The sequence below is a fragment of the Physeter macrocephalus genome, chromosome 17 (genome assembly GCF_002837175.3).
Source record: "Physeter macrocephalus isolate SW-GA chromosome 17, ASM283717v5, whole genome shotgun sequence".
Lineage (NCBI taxonomy): Eukaryota > Metazoa > Chordata > Mammalia > Artiodactyla > Physeteridae > Physeter > Physeter macrocephalus.
In genome coordinates this window covers 28,589,204-28,616,937 of record NC_041230.1, presented here as the reverse complement: position 1 = coordinate 28,616,937, position 27,734 = coordinate 28,589,204, and the positions used below count along the sequence as shown (strand labels likewise).

At 54.4% G+C, this 27,734-nt stretch overlaps 1 protein-coding gene across 3 annotated transcripts in view; it reads right to left on the bottom strand.

Annotated features, from left to right (window-relative positions):
• CPNE2 (copine 2) overlaps positions 1-27,734 on the bottom strand; it is a 62,581-nt gene that overhangs the window by 14,452 nt on the left and 20,395 nt on the right. For 2 of the 3 annotated variants that reach the window (XM_055079078.1, XM_055079079.1), the window contains exons 2-12: positions 18,536-18,750; positions 16,218-16,397; positions 14,330-14,404; positions 12,351-12,422; positions 11,163-11,246; positions 10,784-10,873; positions 9,695-9,793; positions 9,081-9,167; positions 7,581-7,640; positions 5,611-5,744; positions 3,416-3,470 (exon numbers count right to left, since the gene is read on the bottom strand). In XM_055079078.1, the coding sequence (XP_054935053.1) occupies positions 3,416-3,470; positions 5,611-5,744; positions 7,581-7,640; positions 9,081-9,167; positions 9,695-9,793; positions 10,784-10,873; positions 11,163-11,246; positions 12,351-12,422; positions 14,330-14,404; positions 16,218-16,397; positions 18,536-18,750 (1,151 nt within the window). Of the gene's footprint in view, positions 1-3,415; positions 3,471-5,610; positions 5,745-7,580; positions 7,641-9,080; positions 9,168-9,694; positions 9,794-10,783; positions 10,874-11,162; positions 11,247-12,350; positions 12,423-14,329; positions 14,405-16,217; positions 16,398-18,535; positions 23,817-27,734 lie in introns of those variants that run through there. The other variant, XM_028478370.2, reaches the window with a different exon arrangement.

Here is a 27,734-nt window from a genome sequence, read left to right as displayed (position 1 = left end):
GCCCAGGGGGAAGGGACCCCGCCCCCCCCCCCGCGACCCTCAGAGGCTGGAGGAGTGCTCCAGTACAGGCACGAACGATCCCAGGCAGATGCTTTAGCTCCGAGACACTGCAGGCGGGTGCTGGGAGGCCTTACCAAGCCCGACATCCGCATTTTACAAGTAAACTGACCGAGGCCCAGAGAGGGGAAGCCAGGTGCTGAGGCGACACAGAAGAACAGATCTGAGGCCCAGACCCCTCAAGCCTGGTAAAGGGGTTGGGCCGCTGACCTCGGGGAGCCCTCCTGGGCCAAGACGGGAAGGACTCAGCAGAGGAATTCACCCCAGCACTGCCCTGTGCCTGGCAGCCTGAGAAGACCTCTACCTGTTCAGGGGAATGGGCTTTTCTGTTCTTTGCTCCCTCAGCCCTAAGTGCTTGACATGGAGCCATTCCCCTGATGCCCCTCTTGGGCCCTGTTCCTGCCCAGGGGCCCTCTTCACCCTGTCCCCAGCCCGGGCTCCAGGTGTGGGGGCTGGAGGTCCTTGTTGCCATGGAAACTTCATGGAGCCTCTATAGTGACTAAGGGGGGGGCTTGTACAGAGGGGGCTGAGCGAGGAAAATGGTTGCCAGGGAAACAGGCCTCCCTTGGGCCAACGACTTCCTGCAAAATCAGATTTTAGGAGATTTTAGAGACCAGGGGGGAAAAGCCCCCTCCTGATAGGGATGGATTAATATTGTTTTCTCGGCCACCCAAATTCTTCCTTCTCCATTTTTTTCCTCTATTAAGGGGAGAGTGGGGCCGGGTGGTCCAGTGGGTGGGGCTGTGGGAGGTTACCCATCTACCCTGGAGGCCTCCCAAGTCATCTACTCCACCCAGCAGCTCCATTTCACAGGTGGAAAAACTGAGGTTCAGAGGGGGCCAAGGAATGCCCAGGTCACACGAGTGAGCCACAGCAGAGCCGGGACCAGATCTGGGGGACACGAGTTCACGTTGTCTGTAGCAGCCCAGTCCCCTCCCACACTTGCTGCCCTAGTTTGCCCAAGAAATGCCAGCAAACACGACAAGCTTCCCGGAGGCCACCCCAAGCCGATTAGGGGCCCCTGGGGACTGGCCAGCCACAGGTCTTTGCCCTGGGACTCCCTGCTGCCTTCTGACGATCAATGGTCCCATTCACCCCACCTGGCCAGGCCCAGCCCATGGTCTTGAGTTACTTAAAAGGCTGCTTGCTCCCTCTGGTCTTGGTAGGGCAGTGGATGGTGGCATGGAGGGAGTCAAAGGGATCTCAGAGTGACCATCCTCTCTGAGCCTCAGTTTTCCCATCTATAAAGTGGGGAAAGTCATAAACTGTGCTCCTCTCCACCCCAGACCTTGTGCAGGCCTGTCCTCCAGCCTGATGCCTCTCTTCATCTGACTAACTCTGGCTCATTTGGAAAGGCCAATGTTTCCTGAGTCCCTCAGCCACTACCCAGGTCAGGGGTCCTCTTGGGGCTCACCTGGACCAGGCCCAGGGAGGGACTGAGGTCCTGAGGGCAGGCAGCCGAGTGGCACGCTCCTTCCAACTTCCCACACTCAGAGAACCAACACCTCTGTCTGTTCAGGCCACTGGGCCCCAAATTTACTGTCAGCAATCACGTACTGCATGCCTGGAGCCAGACACAGCAAGAAGGAGACCAAGTGCCCTCCCTGAGACAATGAGCAAATCAGCACATACAGAGTGACCACAAAGTTCTGGGGCAGGGAGGAGGGGCCCCATGTGCGCACGCTCAAGGTAGTCCTTCTAGAGGAAATGATCTCTCGGCTAAGCAGCAGCAATGGGAAGTCAGTGAAAGGGGGCAAAAGGCCAGGGGAAGACCACATGCAAAGACCCTGAGGTAGGAACAAACAGAAGGTTCATGTGGCACGGCAAGGTGAGTTAGAATGAGAGGGAAGGTAAGGGGCCGGGAGGGGCCAGGTCTGGCCAGCTCCAGCAGCAGGGGGAGGTGGGATAGAGCATCTGCCCTTTCCAAGCTTCGTTCCAGCATCCCTCCTGGCACCACCGGGCACCCCAGCCTGGCCAAGCCCCAGCCTCCCCAGACTTGCCCTGACATTTCCAAGGAGGCTTTTGCGCAAGAAAACATCTCATTCAGCCAGAGTTCTTTGAAAGCTGGCTGGTGTCCTAGCAACGAGATCGTGCTGGGCCTGGCTGCACCAGCCCGCCCTGCCCCCAGTGGCATCACCGTGTCTGCCCAGAGGCCCAGCTGTGGTCCCACAGGGTCCTGCCCCCTACCATACAATGGCCAACAGGCCACAGAGCCACTCCCTGAAATTCTAGGTAAAAACTGCCCTCCCCGGAGAGGATGTGAGGGGAACGCTCACTCTGGAAACAGCATGTGGTACAGCAGGGCAGACCAGAGGGGCCACTGGCTGAGACATACATGTAGATTTAGGAGTCCTCTATGCCCACAGCCCCAGGCTTCTCATCAGAAGGGTAGCACATTCTGAGAATAGACATGAGAGTCCACCTGCCCAGTTGGAATTCAGGCTCCCTGTTTTGAACATAACCTTGGACAAGTCATTGAGCCTCTGTTTTTTCACCTGTAATGGACATTGCCCCTTCTCTCCATCCCTTCATCTTGCCCACCATCACCCCAGCCAGTCCCCACTCAGCAGCCAGAGTGAGCCTTCAAAAATGCCAATAACACCCCATGTAGACCCACCCATTGCTTGCTGCGCGGCTGGCTCCCCACCTCTCCAGCCACATCTCTCCCCATCCTGCCCATCTTTCATGGAGAGTTCATCATGCCCACCTTCTTTCAGTTCCTCCAAGCACCCTGCTCCCTCTGCCTCCCAGACTTTGCAAAGGCTACTCTCTCTGCCCTGAACACTCTGCCTGCCACGTCACCACCTCAAGTCACTCTGCAAACTCCTACTCTCCTTTCCCCTCTTGGCTTAGACCTGACCTCCTCCAGGAAGCCTTCCTGATACCCCCAGGCCAGGTTGGGGCCCTCCTCTAGGGACTGCTGCCCCGTTCAGCACTGAAGACACTGCCTGTCTTTAGGGCTGCCAGACAGAATACAGGATGCCCAGTTAAATTTGAATTTCAGATAAATAATGGATAATTTTTTAGTATAAGTATGTCCCAGGCAACATTTAGGACATACTTAAACAACTTGTTTATATGAAATTCAAACTTAACTGGCTATCCTATATTTTTATTTGCTAAATCTAGCATCTTCCCCACCTGACTGGGGTACCAGGGGACAGATATCATAACTTATTCCTTGCTCTAGCCCCACTGCCTGCATGAGGTTCAGGCTGAGAAATGCATGTGGGTTTGGGGTAAACGCAGAGAAGGCAGGGCAGCTGGGTGATAGCCCAATCTTTCCAAAGCAGATCCCAGAGAGGCTATACATGCAAATCCCATCTCAGCCAAAAGGAAACAGTCTGGCTTCACTTACCTTCCAGTCTGGGGGTAACTGCGCCCCAAAGCCCAGAGCCGGAAACATCTTATCACTAATCAGAGAAAGGAGAAAAAAATACTGTGAGACAATCAGACAGGGGCCTCATCTACCCACGCTCACCCTCCCAACCCCCTACCCAGGGCTGGGCCCACTCTGCCTTGCACACCTCCACGGACAAAAAGAAAAAGCTCACCACCTCTAGAAAAAGCTCTGTTTGAATGATCTATTGAGCCCAAACCCACTTCTGGGTATCTGGTGAATAAGAGGCTTGACCCCCATCTACATCTATGGCAGACATTGCTAATCAACCACAGCACTCCTAACCATGGGCCTGAGTACAGCTAGATCCTTCTCAAACGGGGACCTTGGCAATCCCTAAACCACAGTCATGATGCAAGGGAAATGTACTGGCTGTTTCTTGACGTCCCTTTTATGGCTGGGAAAAATTCTAAAAGAACACTGGCTTGGCGTTCAAGACTCTTCATTATCTAGCCCAAGAGCCTAGTCTCATTTTCTACCTGCCCTCCCTCATTCCCCACTCCCCCAGCCCTGGCCACTGGCTATTCACTGTTCCCCAAACACACAGGGCATCTTCACGCTCCAACGTCAATCCTACTGCACCCCTTCTTGAACTACCTCTCCCCAATCTGTTCCCTGTGGCAAACTCCTACTCATCCTCTAAGGCCCAATTCAAATGGCCCATTCTCTGTGGGTTTCCCTGAGACCCCCAGGATGCCTCTCTCTTTGGTGCTCCCATAGCTCCTGTCTCACATGTAAACTGGTCTCTTGGAACCGCAGTGATTTCTTCCCTATCTTCCTCCTCAAATGGGATCTCCCTGAGGGCAGGGACTGTATCTCATTTGTTCATTCATTCAACATGTATTTATTGAAGAATCCTCTGGCTGCTGTGTGGAGGACAAACTGTCAGGGACTAGGGCAGAAGCAGGAAGACCAGTGAGAAGGTTACTGAATCGCTCTGGGCAGGAGGTGATGGTGGCTCAAACAGGCTGGAAGCAGTGGGGGTGGGAGAAGAGGCTGGATTCAAGCATATTTTGAAAGGATTTCCTGAAGGAACGATGGGGGAGATGAAGGAAAGAAAGGAAGTGAAGGGTTTTCAGTGAGTGGTAGTGCCTCTCCCTGAGATGGGGAAGAGGGTAAGAGGGGTAGGGGTGGAGCAAGTGTCCAGTAATGCATGAATGCTCATGAGAAGGCTCAGCAAAGAGGCTGAGTGGGTAGCTGGATACAAGGGTCTCTGAAGCAGCAACAGCAGGCTCCTCCACCCGACCATGCAAGGTGGGGACTTCCACCTCCCCTGCTCTGCATGCCGTACCTCTCTTAATGTGGCCTGGGGTCACAGCCACCCCTTAGGCCCTGAGACCCCTGGGAGTCAGAAGCTGGACCTTAGGCTGCCTCTCTCAAGGAGGCCGAAGTGCACACAGGATTCCTGAGCCTGCTCTTGTTCCTACCAAATTTGTGGGACCTGCTCCTTTCTCCCCTGCTCCCCATGTGTCCTCCTGGTCATTCCACACTCTGACCTGGAGGTCCGAACAAGCACCATCTGTGACAATGACACCACAACCCTCAAGTGACTTCTGGATCCTCCAAGGCCCTCTTGACTTTGCATCTGGCCCATCCTGTTGGTGGCCACACCCTCTACACAGCTTTCCCTGACTCTCCACTGTCCCCACTCCACCCAAAGATCTCCAGGAAGCGTGGTCATGGGAAGAGGACCCACACATGCTGGCTGCTCCTCTGAAGTTCCCAACAGGAGTGAGACTGTTAGGCCATTAGGTGGTGGGTACAGGAATCAACATGTCTGGGTTCCAGTTCCTTGATCTGGGTGACTTTGGATAAATTCTCTATCTACATCCTAGGCCTGTTTTCCCCCAGCTCTAACAGTGGAGGTTACAGCAATAGCAAACAAATTTCATTTTCTATCCTGACTCATTTTCTTACTCGGTGTACCGTGTGGAGAAGGATCTCAGTATGGATCTGGGCTCAGTAAGTCAAAGATCAGCAGTTGATTAGCAATGTCTGCCACAGGTATAGGAAGGGACAGTAACCGTATGCATGTCCTATGCTACTCATTTCTAGGTTTGTTGATCTCTGGGTCCCTTCTAGCTTTGAAAAGCTGAGCTTCCCAGGATGGATGGAGCCCAAGGTGACTAGTCAGAGTCCCTCCCCAAGCTTACCTGTCATAGTCCTGAATGATCTGCCCAACAGCCCAGATGGCTGACAAATATTCATTGGTGCCCATGGGGTTGATATAGTGCAAAGAGGAAGGGTCGAGGGGATTTCCATTGGAGGCTGTGAAGTCTATCCCAACCTGCAGAGTGGGGGAAAAGGCCACCCCCAGTGTGGCCAGAGACTCCAGCTCCCTATCTCACATCCAGGGAACAGACAGGCTGATGGTACACAGGAAGCCCACTTCATCTCCCAACCCTGACCCACCCTTCCAAAAGATGGTCCAAAACCTGGAAACTGTCTGACTGTATTACTCCTCTGGCTCTAATACCGTCTGTGGCTCCCTATTGCCCAAGCATAAAGTCTATTGCCCAGATGCGATACAAAGCCAACTTACAGCCCCAAATTCCTTTTCCCGCCTCACTGTCCCAACCCACACACTTATCTCCCATTTCCAGGCCTTTTTTCATGAGTTTTCCTCTACCTGAAGAGCCAGGCCACCTCGTCTCCCTATCTAATTTGCCTCCAATTTGCAGGCCCAATTCAGATGCCACTGCCCCACTGAAGCCTTCCCAGACACCTCGCCCCCGCACCAAGCCATCTCCCCATCACCCCTCAGACCACCAAGGGGCACCAGGACCTGGGGCTGCCTGGTAGGGCAGTGCCTGCCTTCCCAGTCAGACTGGATGATCACTGCAGGTAAGACACAATGGCCCTGGAGCCAGGCCCAGGGCTGGGCACAGAGCACCAGGTGGGTGCCCCACAAGGAGCTGGAGCTGGCGGGTGGGCAGGGTACTGGGCTCCACCTGCTCTCTCAGCCCCGAGGGAATTCCAGCACAGAGGGGCGGGCAAGACTGCCCCGCTGGGAGGACGAGGAGAGGGACCCAGGGCATGAGATGGCCATCTGAGAACTCAGGATCAGTCAGGGACCCATGCAGGGGCACGGCCTGGAGTCTGGCACACAGGAGGTGCTTGGTATCATTTGCTGAGTGAATACATGCACGCAGGAGGAATAATAGGGCCCGGCCTCTCTGCAGGGGAGGGGGGCTGTGGTGACCAGTGGGGTTACAGGTCAACAAGGCCAATCCCCTGCGCCTCGTTATAGTCCTGCAGATGACTTCCAGCCCCTGTGGGATCAGAAGCAGTGATAGAGAGCAGGGAGGCTAGGTGGGAAGTGGGCAGAGTATGGGACCCTGGCAGGTTCTCCTCTGGGCTCGAGGCCTCCCTTCGGGTGAGGAATGGGAGAAGTCTATGGGGCATACACTCCAGGCCACCGGCAGAGTGACAATTCATTCTTCCAATGAGCATATACTGAGCAGGTGCTATGTGCCAGGCACTGAGTGATACACCTAGGGTGGAGGGGAAAAAAAACAAAACAGTGGCCCCGCACTCAGGACACTCACAGTCACTAGTCGCTAGTGGGACAGGGACAAGTGAAAAATACTTAAGAAAATTCAGAGTGGCAAGTGCCCTGAAGATAATAAAACAGGAGAAGTGACGAGGAACAGGAGGCATCGGGGGGAGGTGACCTCTGTGTCACAGCCTGCAGGATGGCAGGGCAGCAGCCAAGAGAAGGTTCTGGGGAAGAGCATTCCAGGCAGTGGGAACAGCAAATGCAAAGCCCTGAGACAGCAGAGCTTAGCGTGTTGGGGGAGGATCAGTGTGGATGGAGCTGAGTGAGCAAGGATGAGGGCACAGCAGATGAGGCAGGAAGGGAAGTGGGGAGGAATTTGGCTTTTTTTCCTTCTGAGGAAATGTAACCAGTGACATTCTGAGGGCTGGGCAGCCAGGCCCTGACCTGCAGCTAAGCCCTGACTCAGGCCCATCCACCAATACCCTCTCCTCTGGGCCAGACACACCCCTTTCCCTGGGGAGGATCCTTCCTGAAGCTTATCCCAAGTCCCTCCTGCTGCAATCATGGCCCAAGCCCTTAGGGAGGATCCTCACTGGGGTGGGGTGGGATGGGGGAGAGCCTTACAGTGAACATGAGCTGGCAGCCTCCCAGGATGTAGTCCAGGAAGGAGTAGTCCCGGTTTATCTGGAAGGAATCAGAGGGTTGAGTGGGCCCCTGCCCTGTACCTGAGGGCTTGCCTTCACTTGGCCACACTCCACAGATGATCTTTGGGGAGTTGTTGCTCTGTGCCCTGACAGGGGTCAAGGAGGTGGAAAAAGGCAGATGGACCTGATCTGATTACAACAAAACCCAAATCCCTCTATAACAAAGCACTCAGAGCAATGGTTACCAACAGGTGGGAGACACACACACAAACACACACACACACGCACGCACGCACGCACGCGCGAGTCCAGGCAGTGTCCCAGGGCCCAGTGTCAATCATACCTACCAATTACCAATTACATGACAGAGAAAGTCTCAATTTGTTGCCATTTGGTCCTTAAGCCTCTCCAGCCCTTACCAACCTCGACTTTGAACAGAGAGAGGCCAGGCCTCTGGCTCAAGGCCTTCTGCTGTAATTTAATAATTAATAAAGCTGCTAAAACATTGTTTGTTTGGATGGTCTTTGCCTCCTTTTGGCAAAGGATACTGGCCTTCCAATTTTGGTGGCGTTAGAAGGATTCCTTTCAAAATAAATGTATATAAGTAAAAAAAGACACCAAAATGGGGGGAGGAGGGGCTGAATACAAAACATAATAAGGCAGGTGGAAAAAATCATGAAGGGGGATGTGAATGACCCAAGTTTCAGAAACAAGGACCCGAAATCATGATGCTGCAACCTGCCAGCTTAACTTCTACAGGGCACTGCTACATTGTGACCTCACTGAATGCTCACGTAAATCCTAGTCTCCAGACAAGGAAACTGAGGCCTGGGGTCGGCCAGCTGGTAGAGAGAGTGCCAGGACTTGGAACCTTCAGGCCCAGCATCCAGGGTTCTTGCTGCTCTGGCCTGGCTGCCTTCCTTAATGTCCTACCCGATTCCAGCAGATACGTGGCCACCAGATATCCAGGGGGGGCCTGGCCCCTGACCTCAGCCTGGCCACTGCCGGTGCAAACTTCATTGTCTTTGTGGACCTCAGTGGCCCCAGTTACACCACGGGCCAGTAACCTCAGCCCTCACTAATGTCACTGCTAGAGGACAGGGCACCCTGGCCTGATATCCTCTCTCCCTCTGATGCTGAACATGCAGTGGGCAAGCCTGGGAAGCAGTAACTCCCTACAGTTACCCTCCAACAGGGAGACCTGGAAGGTCACCTCATGCCCTCCTTGACTTCCACAAAGGAATGTGATATGAGACTAACACTTTACATGCTTCACCTTGTTAACCTTCCCATTCTATAGATGAGGAGACTGAGGCCCAGAGAGGTTAAGCTCAGGTCACAGAGCCAGGACATGGCAGAACCAGGATTTGAACCCAGGCCTTGATGGCTCCAAACCCAACGCTCTGTCTCTTCTGCAGCGATATATCTCTGTGTGACCCCAAACCGGGACTGTGCCCCGTGCCCACCCACGCTGGCTCACCTTACAGGAACGCAGGATAATGATGCCCGAGTTTTTATAGTTCTTCTTCTTCTTCTGCTTCTTGGGGTTGATACACTCAAATTCCCGCTGGGCAACACAGGAGAAAGAGGAGCTCAGCTTGGGCCTTCTGTGGGGACTGACCCTCCCCTGGGCCCCAGAATCTACTCCACAGCATTGACCAAGGGCAGCATGCCTCCTCCAGGAAGCCCCCCCAGAAATGGTTCCTGCCACCTTGGGCTCATGCCAAGCTATATCTGCCCAAAGTCAGAAGGTGTGCATCTGCCCTCCATCCCCAGACAACTCATCCACGTCATGTCCACTCATGCACCCAGAACTGTCACCCAGAGCCTGGCTTCTCAGAGTTAAATAGACAGCTCCCAAGTACTCACTATGCACTAGGTACTTTACCTGTTTAATCTCATTTAATTCCCACTCTACTCTTCTGCCTCCACTTGACAGATGGGGAAACTGAGGCTCAGAGAGATTAAATATCCTGCTCAAGGTCATAAGGCAGAGAGGTGGGATCTGAGCCCCAGTCTGCCTGATTAAAAAACCTGTGCCCCTTCCCCATCCCCTGCTGAGGTCCTGGGGTCACGCACATGTGCACATCTTACCGGGATGCCGTCACGAGCCTCACACATCTGTGACACCGAGGTCTGGAACTCACCGATGAAGTCATGGCCCCCGTCGTTGTCATAGTCATAGCACATAACCTGGAGTGGGTGCAGCGAGGTCACCGCAGAGCTGCCCCACAGGAGGCACTCGCCAGCTCCTCTCAGCTCCCTGAGCAAATCCCATGCCTTTTTTGGAGGGTGGTAACTCCCTCTCCCCCCCAGATCTGACTAGCTGGCTTGGGATGATGCCGGTAGCTCCTGAACTGCCTCCTGCAGGAAGCCTTCCATGATTGCCGGGAAAAGAAGAAAGGGTGCCCGCTCTAGTAATGGAGGCCATTCCCTCTGGAGCAGGAAGCTGCACACCTCACACACCTGACACTGGGCTGCTAATCTATCTTGGGTTGTGGCCCACCTGGCCTCATGGGCCATGGTCTGGAGTCCTCCCTAGACTGGTATTTTTTTCCTGAGATGGGCACAAAAAGTCCCAGCTTGATATGCTCTCTAACTTAGCTGCCATGACACTCCTAGAAGGAAGGCAGGAATTGTTGTACCCATTGTACTGATGGGTAAACTGAGGCCCTGAGTGGGAAGCACTTGCCCAAAGTCTCACAGTGGCAGTAGTAGACCCAGAACTAGAACCCAAGTTTCCTGGTGCCCTGCCTGGGGATCCCTACATGGTCTCGGGGCCTCACCTCACCTCATCTGCTCTCAGACACGGCCCCTGAGGACTTACGGCTTTTAGAGACTAGTAATCATCACCTTCATCACAGCAACAACACTTGGTTGTTCCCAAGGTGATTCTGCATTCATTATCCTAGCTAGCAGCACACAGCCCTCCGGGAAAAAAAGAGCAGTCACTCTGTTCCCATTTTAGACAAGGGAATCACAGAGATGAGGGCCCTGCCCAGATCACTCAGAGGGTCAGGCAGACCTGGGACAAGGACTCAGGTCTCCTGCCCCTCCCCCCACAAGGGTTCTTTTTCCATCTTAATAAGAAAGAGCTTTGCCAAGGCACCCCCAGGAAGCCTCAGGTAACCAGGAGACCGGAGCTGGTAGGGTGGGCAGCAGGGTTCCCATAGCCCCCCTCACCTGAATGGGCTTCTCCATGTCCCCATCACACAGGGACACCAATGGCACAGTGAATGGCTTCCACACGGGGTCCAGCGTGTACTTGATCACCTGCAGGACAGTGAGGGGCAAGGGTGAACTCAGGCCCAGGGCCAGTACAGCTCTGGGGTTGGGCCAGCCCAATGGGACAGGGAGTGGCAAGGTGGAGAGACCCACAGCCATGCCTCTGGGGATGGAAGTGAGCGTCCCTGTGATGGGGAGGGAACAAGTCCTTTAGGGGCCAGTTTGGGTTTTCCTGTGTACCGCAGGACTGTGACTGCCTAGCCCCGTCCTGAGCTGTCGGGTGTGGCCGGACTACAGACCCACTGGCTGAGAGACCCCTGGAGCCCCACACACCCACCTCAGTCCTGTGGACCAGCATCCACTTGCCATCACCTCCTGGTTTATAAAACTCGAGAAATGGGTCTGACTTCCCAAAGAGGTCCTGGAGGAAGTGGGAGGATGTGGGTGAGGAAGACATAACTCCCCTGGATTCAGATGGGGTGGGGGTGTGGCCCCGCTGCCTCCCACACCTGGCGCCAGGAGTGAGGGCTGTGGGCAGAGCCAGCCTGGCCCCTCTCCCCTCAGCCTCTGCAGGGCTCAGCAGACGCCCAGGGCAGTTGCAGCCCCCTGGGACCAAGCAGCAGCCCCAGGAGAAACTGCCCCATCTTGGGGTTACCAGAGCTTGGGCTCAGAGACCCTAAGACCTGGAGCCTGTTGAAGTTACAATTCCAGCATCTTCAGTGGTGCAGGACATCAAGAGGGAGGTCGTTCCCAGGGCCGAGGGAGGCACCCAGCAGGATGGGATTTTAATTTATTTTAGTGGGATTCTGAAAAACTGAAACTATCCTAGCAGAAGAATCCTTTAAAGCTCCATTTATTTAAGAAAACATGGACTCTAAAGAGGCTATATTCAAGAGGGGGAGACATAAAATAAACGAGTAAGTAATATACATGAGGCAGCAATTAGTGTTAAGGAGACAAATAAAGGAGGAGGGGGTGGGAAATCAGGGACCACTGCAATTTCAGGGAAGGCCTCACTAGGAGGTGACATGGAGGTGAGAGAGGGGCCTGTCATGAGAATATTCAGGGTAAAGAACATCCCAGGCAGAAAAGACAGCAAGTGCAAAGGTCCTGAGGCAGGACGGTGCCTGGTTTAATCCTAGGACAATGAAAAGGCTGATTTGGCTAAAACAGAATGAAAGTAGGGAATGCGGAAGGGGTGAGGTCAGGGAGCCGGGGGGAGCTGAGGACACATCAGGTGGGGTCCTGTAGGTTACTGTAAGGACCCTAGCATTTACACTACGTGGGATGGGGAGCCCCAATGAATGGGTTTCCAGCCATGTCTTGAATATCTCTAAGTGATAGGAAACTCACTACCTCAGTGGTGAAGCAGTCCTAATTTGGGGTGGCAGTAGGGCCGTGTGCTATGGACTTGTCCCTGGAGGGGCAATGAAGGTGGTGGCCAGAAGTCCCAGGCCACACAACCCCAGGGCTGGGGGAGGGTTGCTGCTCCTTGATGGAGAGCCCCCTCCCTTGCCTGCCTCACCTTCTTGTCCAGCTTCCTGCCCACCAGGCTCAGCGTGATGACCCGGTTGTCTGAAAGCTCCTGGGCAGCAATCTGTAAGGCCAGAGGAACGTCAGGGGTCGGGGTCTGTCTTGAGGTTCCCTCTGGCCTCCGTTCAGGCAGGGTGGACACAGGATGCCCCAGGAGTCAATTCTCCAGGGCTAGGAGGGGGGTGGTGGGGAAGAGTAGTGCCAGGTGACCTGGGACAAGTCTCTCGTCTTCCTCAAACCTCAGTTTCCATCTTCTGGAAGATGTGGGTAATAACTCTTCTGGATATGAGGAATCAGAAAGTGACCGCAGTGTGGCTCAAGAGATGGGCCACAAGACGGTGGGGGGGAGATGAAGCAGGGACCCAACATGGAGGGTGGTCTTGAGCCCTAGGGAGAGGCTCTGGGCCAGCGAGCAGCCTGACAGACCCTCTCATGTCCCCACTGCAGATCCAGGGAGCACACACAACCACCTCAAAACACCAAGGCGTCGGAAATTCTAACAACTTCACTGTGCAGCCAGGGAAACTGAGGCCCAGGGCAGGCAAGGGACCACCCGAGCTCCCTCTGCTGTCTCGTCAGCTCACACCACTCATCTGTCCTCCATGCCCTCCCCATCAGCCACGACCCTCTGCCCCAGTGATGCACCACCTGGGTGACCTCGAGGCTGCCATCTGCCTTCTCTGGGCCTCTCCCTCTCCCCCTCCCCAGAGTGGCAAGGAAGGCCCTCTGGCCAACAGCAACCCAAGTGGGCTGGGCCCTCCCTCAGCTAGGAATTCCTCTGCTCCCACACCTCTGAGATGGCCTCACCTAACGAGCTATTTGACCCTGAGAACCACAGACAGAGGCCAGGCTAGAGGCCCCTTCTCCCCTTCCTCCCCTCCAGCTGAGACTTGCTCAGCAACCCCATAGGGTAGGCCCTATTACTGCCCCCATTTCATAAGAGGACAGAACCCAGGTCTGGAGGCGAACTGCTGGAAATGCTGGAGGATGGCATACCCGCTGGGTGGGGTCCTTCTGGGCTGGCTTCCATGTGGAGGGCAGCTGGCTTATGGAGGCATTTAGATGGGGAGGTTTTAAACCCCAAGAGGTGGGGGAGGCTGGGAGGGGACATTCCAGGTGGCAGGAACAGTGGATGAGGGCCTGAGGTAAGTGCAGGGTATGCTAAGAATTCAGTTTGCCTTGAACCCAGGCCATGGACATGAATGGGGTAAAAAATAGCTGAGACTGCTGGGTCCCTCCCAGCCTGGAATGCATGGCTCCACAGGCAGTGGGGAGCCAGGAAGGCTCCAGGGCAGGGGAGTAACGCCGTGTGAACACACACAGGTACAGCCGTCCTCCCTCCAGAACCCCTGGCATCACACAGGCTCTGAAGAGGGACAATCCAGGAGAGAACCTCACTAGCTGAACCGCCCAAGGGCACTTCCCCTCTGGGTTTCAGTTCCCTCATCTGTAAAACCAGGTTTCCCTGCCTTCCAGGAGTCTAATGACCCAAGAGCTCAACCGCTCAAAGGGCCTGCGCATCGCAGGAATCACTGTGCTTCGTAGGGATCCCTGAGCATCAGAGGAATCATTGCGCACTGCAGCCACAAGCAGAGTTCCGATGGGCAAGGCGCTCCTGAAACGCCTGAAAGACGCCCCGAGGGGCCAGTGCCGGGAGTGGATGCAGGGAGGGCTCTGGAGGCCTGCAGGGAGGGCTCTGGAGGCCTCCAGGGAGGAGGAGTAGCGCCCCTGCCTGGGGAGCCACCGTGGGGACCCCTGGCAGTGCCCCCCACTCCCCAGTTTGGCAGCCCCAACACATCATATGTGGAGCCAGAAGCCCGTTGCTAAGAGACCTGTTGCTAAGTTGTAAGTTGGGCCTTTTTACTCCAAACAAAACTGGTGATTATCTGCCAGGAAAGTGGCCCATTGATGGGGGAGGGCAGTGGGCAGTGTGTGGGGGGGCCTGCAGAGAGCGGGGAGGGGGGCTGGTACCGTAATCAAGCCCTTCCCCGCAGGCTTGTCATTCATCAGCAGCAGAGGCTGAGTGATCTTCTTGCTGGAGACGATCTGGAGGGAGAAAGGAGAGGCGCTCACTCTGAGGGCCGGGGAGGAGACCCAGGGAGGAAAAATCCTCAACAGGCACTGCTCACAGCACGATGCTCCGTGCCAGGCGCTGGCTAAACCTCCCCCTGCGTGATCCCCGCCATGGGAGGCAGACAGCAACCACTGCTAACCCCGCCGGGCAGCTGAGGAGACTGAGGCCCAGAGAGGTTAAGACACTTGCCCGAGGTCCCACAGCTGGGATAGAATCCCAGCAGTTGGATTCTGCTGACCTGGATGGCCCCAGGAAAAGGCTCTTGTAAGGCTCACTTTCTGGAGACTGCTGAAGGGAGGTTAGCCACGTTACTGCCTCCCCGAGAGTCGTCCAGAGACCCCCACCCTCCCTCAGGGTGTGATCCCTGATGGAGAGGATCAAACCCTGACTCCTCCTATGTATTTTCATTGCTTTGAATAGTGAATACATTCACACAGGGTTCAAGGATCAATACAATATAGAAAGGACAAATGGAACACATTGTAAAGTCTCCCTCCCACCCGTCTCTGTACACCCCATTCCCACACCCTCCCTGTGCCACCACGGTTCTGTTTCTTGGGGAAAAGGCCAGTGCTTCTTTGTGCCAATGTGAGCATGTTCCTAGTCTCCCTGTGCTAGTTTTTCTCCCTAGGTCCACCCTCTGCCCTTCTCCACCTTCTCTATGCCACTGTGGACTGCATCACCTGGCTCCCCTGTCTTACAGCTTGTTGGGGTTCAGCCAATGGGGGTGCCACCAGGAGCTAGGAGAGCAGGAGGGGAGAAGGGCTGGGCTGAGCCTTGGCGGAAGCTTTGTTGTTCATCATCGGCCTCGGCTCTAGTCCAGAGGCCTCCCCGTGGTGGCCACAGCTCTCCCCAGGACCTGGCAACACCACTTCCTGCCCCACCCCTCCCTCCAAGCTAGGGGTGGCCGGGCTTCTGGCAGGTGTCAGCCCTGTAAAGGTTTCCTCACCCCTTGTCGGTTCCTGCCCCTGCCCACTGGTCCTAAAGCTCTCTCCTCCGTTACCCTTTGAGGGTGTAGATACATGGCGGGGACCCTGAGAGACACACCCCACTTCTTACGTAACTGCTGGGCCCTTGCTTTTTTCATTGAACATCATCTCCTGGAAGGCCCAGGGCATTTCAGTCTCCACTAGAACCTCTCGAAGCATTTTCCATTTTATTCACCCACCATCCCTATAGACTGGGCAGAGAGGTCATCACTATCCCCAAGTAAAATATGGGGAAAGTGAGGCTCAGAAGGGTGTGGGGCTTGCCCTAGGGCACACAGCCATTAACAATGATCGGAACTTGTATCCGGAGCTCTTAGCCCTGCAACCTCCATAAGCTCACCAGGGAGTGAGCTGGAGGGGGAAATGTGGCCCAGAGAGGGAAAGGAAGATGCCCAAGGTCACACAGTGAGCCAGCCATCAAGTGGGACTATCATGGGTGTCCTGGTTGCTGGTCAGATGCTCCCATCCCAGGAAGTCAAGACCACACTTGCTTACTTCTACCACTGAGAAGCTCTGGCCACAGGGCGCCCCTCTCCTGTGTGGCACTGTGCTCAGTATCTTCCGAGGGGAACACCTCAGCCTGGCCCCAACCCCACCTGCCTACTTCCCCCTTTCTGTGCCTGCTGACCCCCAAGGCTGTCTGCATTTGTGATGCCACCTCGGGAGCCAGGCGGGAAAATGGGACCAGGGAAAGAAGGCAGCAGCAGACTCTCCAGGGGGCTGCCCCATCCTTGGGAGCCAGGTGACTTATGGTGGCACTGCACTGACCCCACCCTCCTGGAGGAGCCCGGCTCACCGTGCCCAGGCTGCAGGAGAACTGGCCCAGGAAATCATGCTCCTCAAGCAGCGTGCTGGACTTGTCCTGGTCGAACAGGGCAAACTTGAGCTTCTGCACCTCCTCAAAGTGGTAGTCAAGGATGAACTTCTTGGAGAAAGCGGGGTTGAGGTTGTTGACTGCAGTTTCTGTCCTGTCATACTGGCCGGGGGCAGGGAAACAGGCGTCAGAGTCAAGTAGCTGGTTCAACCCTTCTTGGGCTACAAGGAATCATGGTGCTTACTTGCTGAACACCCAATTCTGTGCCAGGCACTCATGGCCAGTTACCCGGGTGGCTGAAACAATCATTACTCCCAGCTCACAGATAAGGACACTGAAGGACAGAGAGGTTAAGTGACTCACCCAAGGTTGAACAGCTAGAGGGCAGGGCCAAGATTTGAACCCAGTCCTGACCCTACCATTCACACTTTTAACACACTGGTCCTGACTCCATACCCAGCTTCCAAGGTAAGAGGTCGGACCCTGTCCCTGCCTAGGTTAAGTGACAGAGGGAGTCCCTTTTCCCATCTGGACCTCAGTTTCCCCTTCTGTAAAATGAAAGGATTTGACACCTGTGGCTTTCATCCTTTTTATTTGGGGAGAACCCTTTTTTCAAACCACATTTTACATGGAAGCTAAGAGAACAGAGAGAAGGAGGGGTACTTAGTGGGGAGGTGAGGTCAGGGGCTCCCCATCTCCCCGGAGGCAGGTGTCTGTACCTTCCTCAAACCCTGGAATATCAAAACCAGGAACCAAGCGGCCCCCACCCCCCACCTACTGTGGAGACCGAGGCCTGGGGAAGGGCAGGGCCTTGCACTGTGGGTCTCTGGTGGGGCTGGGACAGGAACCCCGCCTCCCGGCCTCTCTGCACTGAGGCCCCAAACCGCGGAGTCTGGGTGACAGTCTATTTTGGGGCCTGGGCTGTGTTGATTTTTCCTCCCACCCATCCCATTTCCAAGGGCCAGAGAGCAGCAGGGGCAGAAGAGGTCTTGGCCCTGAGCTATTTTTAGCCAGGGTGTCTGGCCTGGCAGGGAGAGAGATTGTCAGGGAGGGTGGGGGGCATGCCACAAGTGGGGGTGGGTGCAGTGGGGGAGGACATCACTCCCCGAGGGGCGGGGCGGGGGCGGTGGGGGGTAGTTCCGGAGACCTGTCAGAGGGGACTCTGGACACGCTGGCCTCAGGCCTGGGGCTTCCCCCAGCAATCCTCGGCTGACCTTATGCCCCACCTCCCACTTCTGGCTGTACCACCAACGTGCTCGGTGAGACAGGTAAGTCCCTCCCCACTCTGGGCCCCAGGTCTCCTCTGTAAAATGTGTCAACAATCCCAGCCCATTTCCTTGGCATCATAAGAAGGAGCCAACATCTGTGGAAACTCTTTGTAAACCACAGTATGTTCTGTAGGACGCCCACTGAGGCCTCATTAAATAACTATGAAAAACAGAAACATATTTTGGAAAATTTATATGCATGTAAAACTATCTGGAAGGCTGGATACCAAACCATTAACAGCTGGTTCTCCCTGACAGGCGGGTTCCCAACCATTTTGATTTTCTTCTCTAGGTCTACCTGGATTTTCTAAATTTACTGCAATGAATATAGACCCCTTTCGGAATAGGAAACAAAGCCATTTTTAAACGTTGAAAGTCTTAACAGTTTGGATTTCTCAATATCCTTCCCTAAGCTGCATCTTTCCCCAGCCCTCAGGCCAAAGTCTTCCAGCTCAGAAGTCCTTGGCTGTGGCACCATCAACATCCCCAGCTCTGGGACTCTCCAAGGTAGGCAGGGAAAAAAAAGTCCTCATTTCACAGATGAGGAGACAGGCTCAGAGAGGGATAGCCACCTGCCCAAGGCCACACAGCAGGGAGTGACAGAGCTGGGTCTTGATCCAGCTCTGGGACCAAAGCCTGAGTTCCCTATTTCTCTGTTTGCTCCTCACTGACTGTGCTCATTTAGGAATAAGAGGGGAAAGTTATTTTAAAAATGAAAGCAAGCATTTTGCAAAACTCTAAAGTTTTAACTATATATTATAGTAACTTAAAATATTATAAAACACTAAATATAAAATTATATAAATATAAATCTATGAATTATAATAAACACAAATATAACTATTTTAAGTACTGTTATAAACGTTTTAAATAAAATTTGATTTTCAGAATAACAATTTTCTAAGTAACCCCCAGCCCACACTGCAAGTACTTCCAAGGGCCTGACCCCAGGTCCCTGGGATCCAGTGAGAGCCCCTCCCCAGCGACCGAGCCACCCTCCACCCACTGCAGCTGGACACAGAGGGGCCTCACCTCGCTCCACCTGCCATCATTCTCTGTAAAGAGGACACAGAAGGGGTCGGACTTAGAGGTGACATCCCGGTCCAGCAGGTTCTGGCCACTCACTGACAGCTCCACCTTGCACACGCAGTACTGGGAGCCCACAGGGGCCACCCCCGGTGCTGGGGCCCCTCCACCCGGCATGTAGGCCATGGGGGTCGGCAACGGCGGCAGCAGCTCCTCGCAGTCTGAGGGGACAGCACTGGGGGTCAGAGAGGGGACAGACATCTGCTACGCCACTCCACCCTGGGGAGGCATCACCACCTGACCCTCAAGATGTGGGTAAAGATGGAAGAAAAGGAGTGTGTGGGGGGCGGGGTGGCAGCGGGGATGACATGGGCAAAAGCTTGGAGAAAGAAGGCAGGAAATGCGAGAAAAAGGAGTCTCCGGTAGGTGTGTTTAGTTTGTCTTTGAAGTCATTCTCTGCTTTGGTCCGTCTTTACCTGTGAGATACACACAGGTCCAAGCTGCCCCTGCCAGATCAGCATCAAATCACAGTGGACACAGGCATCCCATTCATTTGGCCAGGAAAACCCGGGCTTCTCCTGAGCAACTGACATATCGGCATCTTGCGGCTACAATGGAGCTTGTAATTGCTCAGGTTTCCCTCACCGCTTTGGCCACTAGGAAGCTACCTTCTGGTCACTTATCCAAAACTTGACTTTGTTCATTATCTGTCTTGTTCATCCTGTATCACCAGCTTAACCACAGTGACCGGTGCATAGGAGGCACTCAGTTTACATTTGTGGGATAAAAAAAAAGGTAAGTGTATAAATCAACGAATGGACAAATGCTCCATATCACTCAGATCTTGCCTGAGTTGGTCCTTATCCTCAGCTCTCTGTGCCTCAGTTTCCTCATGGGCTAACGACACATCATGACACAGTCCTACAAGGTGTGGTCAGATCTTATTTCCACTGGCACATCTGAAGTTCACCCAGGTCCGCCTTCCAGCGTCAGCCACCCGGCAAGATGTCCGTTTTGGACACCCCTACTCCCCGCTCCCCTCGCCGGGTCACGGATTTGCTCATCCCTCCCTGACCTGGCATGGCCACCCTGCGGCACACACGCAGCTCTCCAGCCCCTCCGATGGAAACTAGTTTTTGCACGACAAGAATAAACACTGCAGGCAAACTGCAGTCCTGTGCTGATGCTCTGGGCTCGTGTGACTATAATGAGGTTCTGTTCTAGGGACAGACGGTGGGAGGGAGGGGGCTGAGCACCGGCTTTGTCACTGTCCAGATCCTCTCCCTGCCAGGTATGCCCAGGGCGCTGTGTCTGGAGCAGAAGAGGGGACCACACACGCGCAGGCCTCCTGCAGACCGGGGCTTCGTGTGCCCAGTGAGGGGCTGGCACTCAGGAAGCGGGCTGGGGTCAGAGGGGGAGGGAGTGGGCCCAGCACTGCCACTGTGGCTCGGTCCTTCCCGCTTGGATGACAGTCACCTCCTCGCCAGCCTCCCTGCTGCCTCTCCTTAGTCTAACCACCCCTTGTCCCCACAGGGGCTGGAGTGAGCTTTTAAAAACACAAATTGGACCATGTCACCTCTCTGCTTAAAACCCTCCAAGACTTCCATCACTCTCCGAATAAAGCCCCAGCTCCCTCTGGGAGCCTGCAGCCCGCAGGACCTGGCTGCCCTCCGCAGCTCTCAGCCAGACTGGAACATGAGGTCCTAGAGGGCTGGAGCTGGGTAGTCTTCTTACCGCAGGATCCCAGCTCTGGCACAGTTCTTGGGGCTTGGTAGACACTCAGTAAACACTCTAGAGTGAATGAACGAGCCTCAGTGTCCCCCTCTGGAGGGTGAGGCGATTTTAGGACCTGCCTCGCCAGAGTGAATAAGGATCAGAGACATCATGCGGGTGACATGCTCAGCTTGTAGTCAGTGCTGGTCAGCATGGTCAGGTGGGTTCGTGCTCTCAGAAGGAATGGCCTCCTCTCACCTCCCTCCTCTGGGGCAGTGCAGGGCCAGTTACCCACTCGACAGTCAGGGGATAAGATACTAGTCAAGGAGTTGGAACTTGGCCTTTGTGGGTAAGTGTTTGGGGGCTGGACTCATCCACACAGAGGCTGAGAGAGCACCTGTTTATGCTTACAACTACCTGGGGTGGCGGGGGCACAAGAGTCACCCCCATTTTGCAGATAAGGAAACTGAGGCTCAGAGCAGAAGTCACCTGTACAATGTCACACAGTCAGGAAACAGAGGCAGGCTGTGAACCAATTTTCCAGACTCCCAGGCCAACGTATGGCCTTCTGGCCAGGGCCAGGGGACTGCTGGGCATGGTGGGGACCTAGAACCAGGTGGGGGCATCTGGGGAGTCAGCCAGGCCAAAGGGAGCCTGAAGCTAAGAAGACCCCGGTGCCCCCAAGGTCACCAGTTCCTCTGGCGTTACCCTGCCCGCACCCCTGTCTCTCCCATCGTCACTAATGGGGTGGATTCCAGCTCACCCACCCCTCTCCACCTCACAGGCCCCCTTCATGGCATGCTAGATGCCATTTGGGCCACCACCACCCCTGCTGCCAAGTCAGAGACCTCTGTTTTCATCCCGTACCTGAGGGGTATCAGGTACACACACCCAGGTTCACACATTTCCTTGTGCACGTCACACCGATACACACGCACACACATGCCCGCAGGCTAACAGGTGCAAAGGCAAGCGCTTGTATGGACACTCTGGGGCCACTTCTCCCCCGCCCTCCCCCTGGTCTGAGCTACCATCATCCCTCGCCTAGGTTACTGCACTGTCCTCCTACCCCTCACTGGCTCCAGCCTGGCTGAGGGTGTGGCCAGGAGGGCCAGGTCCAGGGGAAGGTCGGGGCTCCTCAGAGCCCACTGTGGCCCCACCTGGATCAGCTTGCAGGCCCCAGAGAGAGTGAGTGTTGAGTGGGCAGGGAAGGGGCACTCCTCCCCCAGCTAGGGGCAGGTCGGTCCCCCATCCCCAACTCACCCTCTGCTTGGAACCTTCTGGATCCCCGAAACGGGGAGCACATGATGTCTGGAGTTGGGGCAGGCGGGAGTCAGAGTGGGCCCCTCTGTACCAGCCGGCAGCGGGTGGGCAGGCCAGACCCTGAGGCCTGACGCAATGGAAAAAGAAACCACGGCTTAGGCTGGGCAGGGCCCCCTCCCCTCCTACTCCAGCAGGAGGGCAGGCAGGCAAGGTGTCATTAAGGGAGGGTTGGGCCTGCCATGCGCATCTGGGCAAGATGGAAACGCTCCCTGGTGCAGCATCGCAGCACAGGTAATTTGAGGTTTCAGGCTGGAGAGGGGGCCTGGGGAGCTGGGGCCTGCTCGTGGATGGTCCTGACTCCTGGCCCAGATTGTCACAGGCCTTCTGGGGTGACCAGAGCCCCGGGGAAGGAATAGGAAGGCGGGGATACAAAACTAGCAGTCCCTTTTACAGATGGGTTAACTGAGGCAAAGAGCGGGCAGGGCTTGGGAATTCCCATTCATTCATTCAGCAAACATTCCTTGAGCACTCTTGGACTTCAACAATGAACAAGACTGAGGCTTAAGTTCCCACAGGGTCCCCTGGCCCGGGATCCTAAGACATCTTACCCTTTAGGCAGAAGAACAGGATTTGGAGAGTCTGGTGCTGAGTCACAGGTCTAGAACATTCCAGTTTTAGCCAGAAACCTAGGAATCCATCCTCCTTGACCTCTCTCTTTCCTTCACCCCCCATATCCTACTAGTGCTGTCGGTTCCACCGCCAAGATGCATGGTCCCCATCTCCCCGCTTCCACTTCCCTGGCCCATGTCAGGTCTCCCTGAGCAACCCCAGCCCCCAGACTCTCTCTTTTCCACGCCCACCCAAGCCAGAGGGAGTCTTTAAACATGCAAATCAGATGCTACCACAGCTCTTCCTGAAAATCTCCCAGTGGCTGCCCTTCCTTGTCACACAATCCAAATCCTCCCCAGGCCAACAGGGCCTGACCTGACCCCACCTTATGCCACACTCTCTCTCGCTCCCTGTGCCCCAGCTGCACTGGCCTCCTTCTGCTCTGCAAATATGCTAACCTCTCTCCTGCCTCAGGGCCTTTACACTCGCTCTTTCCCCTGCCAGAAATGCTTTTCTTCACATGGCAGGTCTTTTTTTTTTAAATTGATTTATTTGGCTGCATCGGGTCTTAGTTGCAGCATGCAGGATCTTTCGTCGCGGCACGCGGTCTTCTCTCAAGTTGCGGCACGCGGGCTTCTCTCAAGTTGCGGCACGCGGGCTTAGTTTCCCCACGTCATGTGGGATCTTAGCTCCCCGACCAGGGATCGAACCTGTGTCCCCTGCACTGGAAGGCGGATTCTTAACCACTGAACCACCAGGGAAGTCCCATCACATGACAGGTCTTAGTTGTCAGCTTCATGTCACCTCCTCAGAAGCCTTCCTTGGTCACCCAAGCTAATGCAATCTCAGCCCCACACTGGTTCCTTCACAGATCAATGCAATCTACAACCATTTTTACTAACTTGTCTATTTGCCTTGTGCACTGTCTGGAATGTAAGTTCCACAAGGGAGGGATCACCGTTTCCACAACACCTAGAGCAGCACCTACACTGTGGCAAATGAATGAGGAAGGGAGCCCCTCAGGCAGGCTCTTTAATCTGCAGCCCCAGAGGAATCACAACCACCTCCCCGCTACACACAGCACTTGAGAGATCACAAAGCCCCTTCTCAGTCCCGGGACCATCATAAGTGCTCCAAGAGGCCAGCACTAGAGGGGTTCATGTCCCATTTCACGGAAGTGGAAACCAAGGCCCAAGAAGGGGGCAGTGGTGCTTCTAAGCCAGGGAAGAATGGTGCTGAGGCTAAGAGCTAGGGCTGCCCTACTCCAACTTCCCCGCCCATCACTGGCCCCAGCAGCTCAGGACCCAGGAGCACGGCTGTGCACCCCACCCACTGTGGGGAAGAGACGCCGAGGTGGCCTGCATGGGCCCCAGTTCAGAGACGGGCAGTGACGGGAGACACCAAGAGAGGCAGGTGCGGGGTGAGAGCCGGTAGGGGGCGGGGGAGGCAGCGGTTGAGGTGGAGACCTGGGGACCCAGATGGGGAAGAGGGAGACGGGAGGGGCAGGGCCGAGGTGCCCCCCACTGCAGGGGCAAGTGCAACAGCGGGATGGCCTGTCAGAACTGGGGGGCATCGTGTGCCCTCTGAAAAAGCATGCTGATATCTGAAAAATGAAATTCTGTTTTCAGTGCCAACTGCAGCAAGTAATGCTCTACAGTCTTTTTTTTTTTTTAATTTTAATGAAGTCCATTTTTTTTTTTTTTTTTTTTTTTGCGGTACGCGGGCTTCTCATTTGATGTAATAGTTTCCTTTTAGATCTAAAGTTTCCAAATGAAAATGAAAGTTTGCTATTCACTGAAAAAAATATAACAAATGAAACAAATATTTTTACCAAAAAAACTGCTTTGAAATGCTGTACCTAGATTAGAATGCCCCCTGCTGGTATACAATACAAAATTAGACCTCTTCCCCACCCCGCAAAAAAAAAAACTGAATACAAATCCAAAACTAGATGATTTTTTTTTTTTTTGCGGTACGCGGGCCTCTCACTGTTGTGGCCTCTCCTGTTGCGGAGCAGAGGCTCCGCACGCGCAGACTCAGCGGCCATGGCTCACGGGCCCAGCCGCTCCGCGGCATGTGGGATCTTCCCGTACCGGGGCACAAACCCGTGTCCCCTGTGTCGGCAGGCGTACTCTCTACCACTGCGCCACCAGGGAAGCCCCTGCTCTACAGTCTTGTTGGCAGCAGTTACAAGGACAGGGGTGCGGTCCTCTGGTCGGTACTGTGCTGAGGGTAAGAGCACTGACTCTGGGACTCAGACTGCTGGGCTTGAATCCCTGGTTCTGTCATTCACCTGCTATGTGATCTCAGGCAAGTTACTTAACCTCTCTGGTCTTTGTTCCCCTTCTATAAAAACAGGAACAACAAAAGTGCTTTCATCAGGTACTGATGTCGAGGATTAAATGAGGTAAAAGCCTTTAGAATGACACTATGCAGCTTGTGCTATTATCAGCGATTCTTGATGGCTGGGGGCTGGGGGAGAGGTGTGTGAAGTTTATGGTGTATGTAAAGGGGACCAGGAGTGAAAATTCGTTGAGGATATGGTTCTAGGCTCCCTTTCTCAGCTGGAAGACACAGCTCAGAGATGCCAAGGGAGACCAAGGTGGTAGATAGGGGGCCAGGGAGGGAATAACAGACTCAGACCCCACACCCACACGCCCTTCAAGGTGCTAGTCTCCTGGGCTGAGGGCTCCTGGGTCTTCATCATGCAGCAAATCCTGCTCAGTGGGGTCTAATCGGTGACAACAGAGGATCCTGGGGTGGCCTCAGGCTCTCTCCCCTCCAAGGGTGGTTCCCGGATGGGCCTCCTCAGCATCTCCTGGGAGCTTGTTAGAAAGGCAGGTTCCTGGGCCCCAAAGAGACAGACCTGCTGAGTCCCCAGAATGGCATTTGTGCTTTAACAAGCCCTCCTTGTAACACACAAATCCCAGAGGGGTGGGTAGGTGGGGCATATTCTGATGCAGCAGGTCTGGGGAAGGACCTGAGAGTCTGCATTTCTAGCAAGCTTCCCGGCGCTGCTGAGGCGGCCCATCTGAGACCACACTTCGAACACCAAGCTCCTAGGCGGGAGGCTGCTACACGGCCCACCAGTGGCTGACCGTACACCAGGGAGGGCTCTGGTTTAGCCCGCTCTTGGCCTAATTAGGCAGATGTCATACTTGTTCCCCATATAAGCCCTGCCAACTTCACACACTGAGTTCCCACGAGGTCTTGGCAGATGTCTGAGTTTGCAGCCTCTGGTCTAGATGGTGACACTGGTAACTGGAACCCTCGGCTAACCAGATGCCTGGTCCCTACTGGCCCTGATGGCTGCATTTACTGAACTTACAGGGTCAGAACGTGCCTTGAATGCATCCAGATCTAAGTTGCCTCCTTCACCCCACCTCCCAGATGAGAAAGATCCAGGAAGGCAAATGGCAACTGTATTAGGGTTCTCCAGAGAAAACAGAACCAATAGGATATCTACATATACAGAGAGAGATTTCTTTTAAGCAACTGACTCATGAGCTTGTCGGGGGAAGACAAGTCTGATATCTGCGGGGCAAAACTGAAGGCTGGAAATTCAGGTTAGAGTTCATATTGCAGTCTTCAGTCCGAAATCCACAGGACAAGACAAGCAGGTTGGAAACTAGGCAAGGTTTCTATGTTGCAGTCTTGGGGCTGAATTCCTTCTTCTGGGAGAAACCTTAGTCTTTGCTTTTAAGGCCTTTGATTGATTAGATGTGCCCCACCCACTAATGGAGGATAACCTGCTTTAATAAAAGTCCACTGATTTAAATGTTAATCACATCTAAAAAATACCTACACAGCAACATCAGACTAGTGTTTAACTGAACAACTGGTCACGATAGCCTAGCCAAGGTGATACGTAAGATTAACCATCATGAGCAACCTTCAGGTCCTAGAAGACCTGCCGTGGGGCAGGAAAATAGGGTGCTGAGGCTAGAGTTCTCTGCCAGCCCTTCCTCACTGTGGGAGCTAGGAGAGTCCACTCCCACCCTGTCAGCTGGCAGGGAAGAGAGGGGGTGGTATGGCTGTGGGGATGGAGACAGGATATAAAATGAGAGTAATAATAACGCCTGCCCCAGGCCCTGTGCCCAGTGTGTTATGGACTTTAACTTCTATAGCTTCACAACATCCTTGAGCGAGGTGTTATCACCACTCCCATTCTCCAGAAGAGCAAACTGAGGCTTGGAAGGATGTGCATTCCAGAGCCTCTGCTAATAGGACTCAGGACAAGTCATTTGGTCTTTCTGAGTCTCAGTTTAGTTTTCTTATCCATCAAGTGTAAATTACAAAATGCCTGACACACTGCAGGTACTCGCTCAAGTGAGAAAATTCTCTCCGGGACTCCCTGCTGTTCTCAGGACAATGTCCAAACACCCTGATAGCCGCCGCCCCCTGCCCCCTCGACTGCCTCAACACATTTCTGGCTCTAGCTATGCTGTTTACTACACAGAGTGCCAACAGTACTTTTTCATGCCTCCGTAATTTTGCACATGCTGTTCCATCTGCCTGGAACGCCCTTCCCTCTTCTTCACTTAGCACTGTCATTCTTCAAACTCAGCTCAGCAAAACCAAAAGAAATCAACGCCACTATGCCTTCCTGCCCCCACCCCCAGGATAAAATTTAAAAAGCTGGCAATACGGGCTTCCCTGGTGGCGCAGTGGTTGAGAGTCCGCCTGCCGATGCAGGGGACACGGGTTCGTGCTCTAGTCTGGGAAGATCCCACATGCCGCGGTGCGGCTAGGCCCGTGAGCCATGGCCGCTGAGCCTGCGTGTTCAGAGCCTGTGCTCCGCAACGGGAGAGGCCACAACAGTGAGAGGCCCGCGTACCGCAAAAAAAAAAAAAAAAGCTGGCAATACCAAGTGTTGACAAGGATGTGGAGCAACTGGAACTCTCACATGTCACCAACAGGAGTGTAGATTGGTACAACCTCTTGGAGAAATGTTTGGCAGTGACTACAAAGCTAAATAAATGCATCCCTTATGATGAGCCAGCAACACCCAGCAGAAACACGCAATATGTTCACCAAAAGACACACCGGAGAACTTTCAGAGCAGCACTATTTGTAATAGCCCCAGGCTGGGAGTCCCCTAAATGCCTGTCACCTGGAAAAGGGATAAATAAATGGTGAACGTGCACACAGCGGACTGCACTGCCACGAGCATGAAGGAAGCACAAGGATGGCAACAATATGAATAGGTCTTATGAACATACTGAATGCAGGAAGCCAGACGCAAAGGAGCATGTCATCCTGTATAATCTCATTACATGAAGTTAAACCCAGGCAAAACAAGTCTATGCTGCTGGAGGGGCGTTGCAAGATGGTGGGGGAGGGTGTGAGTAACCGGACGGGGCTACCAGGGGGCTTCAGTGAGGGTCACGTTTGTTTCGCAGTCTAGGGGCTGCTAACAGGGATGTTTTGGGTTTGTGAACAGTCATTGAGCAGGAAGTCTGCTCTATTTTGTATATATGTATATATATATTTTTTTGCGGTACGCGGGCCTCTCACTTTTGTGGCCTCTCCCGTTGCGGAGCACAGGCTCCAGACGCGCAGGCCCAGCGGCCATGGCTCACGGGCCCAGCCGCTCCGCGGCATGTGGGATCTTCCCGGA